This window comes from Lathyrus oleraceus, chromosome 3 (genome assembly GCF_024323335.1).
Source record: "Lathyrus oleraceus cultivar Zhongwan6 chromosome 3, CAAS_Psat_ZW6_1.0, whole genome shotgun sequence".
In the NCBI taxonomy this organism is placed as follows: domain Eukaryota; kingdom Viridiplantae; phylum Streptophyta; class Magnoliopsida; order Fabales; family Fabaceae; genus Lathyrus; species Lathyrus oleraceus.
This window is the reverse complement of record NC_066581.1, coordinates 208,044,262-208,047,456: the sequence shown is the minus strand read 5'-3', so window position 1 is coordinate 208,047,456 and position 3,195 is coordinate 208,044,262. Positions and strand designations below refer to the sequence as shown.

The following is a 3,195-nucleotide window of genomic DNA, read 5'->3' as shown; positions in this document are numbered from 1 at the left end:
GCGAGGTCACATTATATAAAAAAAAAATTTAACTCCATTCGTAACAAATAAGAGACTTTGAATTTTACCAATACATCCTCTTAGTACTAATACTATTGAACTTGGTGCATATAAATAGTGAATGGCCCGGAATATTGATACCATATTAAAATTAGAATTTACCCTACCTCATCACTTCAAAACCAAATCATTCAACTATTTCCCAATAAAAATCCAATCTATATCACTGAAATCCTCTCTAAAAAGTATAGTATTGATCTTAATCAATCATTTATAATTCTCTAAAAGAGAAAAACTCTCTAAAGTAAGCTATAAGATTTCTCTTTAGTTATCTCGCATTCATTTCCCTCTAAAGTTTCCCCCAAGCTTTCAACCAACACATTAGTAAGCAGTTCAAGATATCAAGAATATGACAACTTATGACATTTCTCAAAAAAGAAGTCTTGGAAAAGTTGAGTAGAAATAAATTACAGCACAGCTTCTCATGTGAGCATTGTAGATACCGCAATTCAACCTTGGAAAAACTGCTAATGCTGAAAATCAACTACAAATGAAGATCATGAAATAAATAAACTGCTGCAACTTATAACAACTGCTCAGATAATTACAAAGGCTCAAACTGATGAGCATGAATTTCATGCTACCATACCAATGGCATCATCTTCATCAACTTCACCTGTTTCACTGAACATGTATTGACTTTGATATTCCATCAAGTACTGTGTCGATCTTTTGACATCCAAAAACAAATTGTAAACCCGGTTTATATCATCCATTTCCACCGTCTTTCCCTTTCGCTTTTGGCAGGCCAAAGCAGCTGCTGTGATTAGATGAATGGCATATCGCAGGGATGATTCTACACCTATTTTGGTTAACAAATGCTTTGCACCTTCACTCATGTCTACGTCTTCCTCTTGGCATCTAATATCCAGAATCTTGCAAATTTCATCCTCGGTATAAGGTTCAGTAGAGATAATGAGAAGCCGATCAAGTAGATCAATAGGAATTCCATGTGGAGATTTGTAATTCGTGCCACGAATAGTTGTGATGCCTCTGTTGGTAGCAACGACTAATATCGGAGACATCTCGTTCTCGAGAGCCCGATTTAGGAATGAAAAACACTCTATATCAAGCATGTGTACCTCATCAATGAAAATAACACCAGGGATAATCTCTGCCTTTCCTTCTTCTTTCCACTCTGCCACTTTGGTGTCAATTTGTTCCCGAACTTCAGTGCGGATTTCACCGGTATCTCCGGTGAAAAGAGCCAGAAACCCCTGTGTTCTGCTGTTAATAACATCAATCTCATGAAGAGTAACACAATGAACAACCTCCTTCCTCTTCTGCAACTCTCCATCAGGACATTGCACAAACTTCACCTGTGGTCCCATTGCATCGAAATCCCTCGACCTAGAGAACGATCTACCGAGCTTCGTGATCTTCCCTGAAGCCTTATCAATGGCAATGACGTCACCACTTGTAATCTTCTCCTTCCCAATAGCCTCGATCATCTTCGCGCCAAGGTCATAGACAGTCTCCATCTCCGTCGATTTCAGCGTCAACTTCCCTGTCTTTGCAGCAGCACTGGAAACAGCCGGACGGTCGATCTGAACCTCAACAACCTCACCTTCAATCACCTCCGTTTCTTCCTTGATACGTAAACCGATGGCCTTGCGAAAGGCTTGTGTTAGGGCTTCGGTCTTCGACATCTCGAGTGAGAAGAGCTCGCTGCCGGCGATCATAGCGAACGGCGTTTCGAGGCCGAGAGATTTGGCTATCCCCATAGCGATGGCGGTTTTGCCGGTTCCGGGTTGGCCGGCGAGGAGAACTGCGCGGCCGGCGATTTTTCCGTCCTTTATCATTTGAAGGATGACGCCGGCGGCTTTACGTGCGGAGACTTGGCCAACCATACCTTCAGAGACATCGTGTGGCTCTAATGAGGAGTCTAGGCCGAGGCCACGGATGTGCGAGTGAGCTCCGACGCGCTCTATGCGCGTTAGGTCGCGGCTTTCGGATAGCTTCAGTTCCGTCATGGTTGCAGCGGCGACGGAGAGAGTGGATAATTGGAAATGAAGAGGATTTAGGGTTTGGTGTGTGCCTTTAATGGTTTTCATTCATCATCTTAAAATTCTAACAGTGACCAGTTTCGAAATGATTTTTTAGACACAATTTTTTTGCAAAGAGAGCTTAAGTTCAACAACAAAATGAAACTACACTGAAGGGAACATAATTTCCCAGCAAATCAGCATCAAACAAATGTTTAATGCGAGACTGGCACGTATCATAAAAACGCATATCCTTACCATAAACATGTCTAACAACAATCTCTCACTCCAACGCTGTAAATGATCAAATATTTTTAATCAAAGCTCTACCAATGGGATTACCATATTTATTGCTATTTATATCATTCACTACTTCGAATCAACATTAATCTCAGACCCACCCTTCTAACAAGCATTAAACCTTTCTAAACCCCTCAAAGCTTTGCCACTAACACATTACACATCTTTAGCTTTTTGGAAAAAGCTTCTGGCCACTCACCATTATTATCCATGATAATACTACCAGACCTTATCCTCCCATCTTTATTGGGGTACAAGATGAAAAAGATGAAGATAAAAAAAGAGAATAACAAATTTTCATTATTCTACTAAAACAGTTACAATAAAATGATTGCACACACACTTTTGTATTGTATACATACTGTTGACAGCTACACTAGTATATATATACTGTCATACCCCAATTTTTATCCATATGCTTCGTAGCCTCTTAATCAAACATTTCATTCATACTCTTAATTTATCAATACCTAATGTGGTCAGAAGCATGGATCTAAGTGATTATGGTCTTGATAACCTCTCATTGGTTGTTTGCTCAAGCTAGGGTTTGGTATCTCACTCATTGTATCACCCATTGCCTTATTACTTGTTTTATCTTTAACTTGTTTGGTCTCTTACCCCCATGTACTTGGCTCAAAGGTATACACATTGCATTTGCATCATTCATCAATAACTTCATGCATTTAAACAAAATTTTGCTCTTGTGGTGTGCTTATATCTTTTGCAGTTAGATGATTCAAGGATTGAGAGATTTGAAGATCAAAAGAAAAGGCAGTATGGTCTTAATCATTCAAGGATTATCATTTGGCATTGGATATCATGATGTGCATGGATCTAAACATCATTTGAT

The 3,195-nt window shown here is 39.6% G+C and overlaps 1 protein-coding gene across 1 annotated transcript; it reads right to left on the bottom strand.

The window, feature by feature from the left end:
- Positions 1-399: 399 nt before the first annotated feature.
- On the bottom strand, positions 400-2,625 carry LOC127126346 (uncharacterized). Its single transcript, XM_051055258.1, has one exon. The coding sequence runs from the start codon at positions 2,112-2,114 to the stop codon at positions 636-638; it is 1,479 nt and encodes a 492-aa protein (XP_050911215.1). The 5' UTR covers positions 2,115-2,625; the 3' UTR covers positions 400-635.
- Positions 2,626-3,195: the final 570 nt, after the last annotated feature.

Excerpts from the sequence above, each read along its gene's own strand:
- LOC127126346 (XM_051055258.1), bottom strand. The coding sequence starts at position 2,114 with ATGAAAACCATTAAAGGCACACACCAAACCCTAAATCCTCTTCATTTC.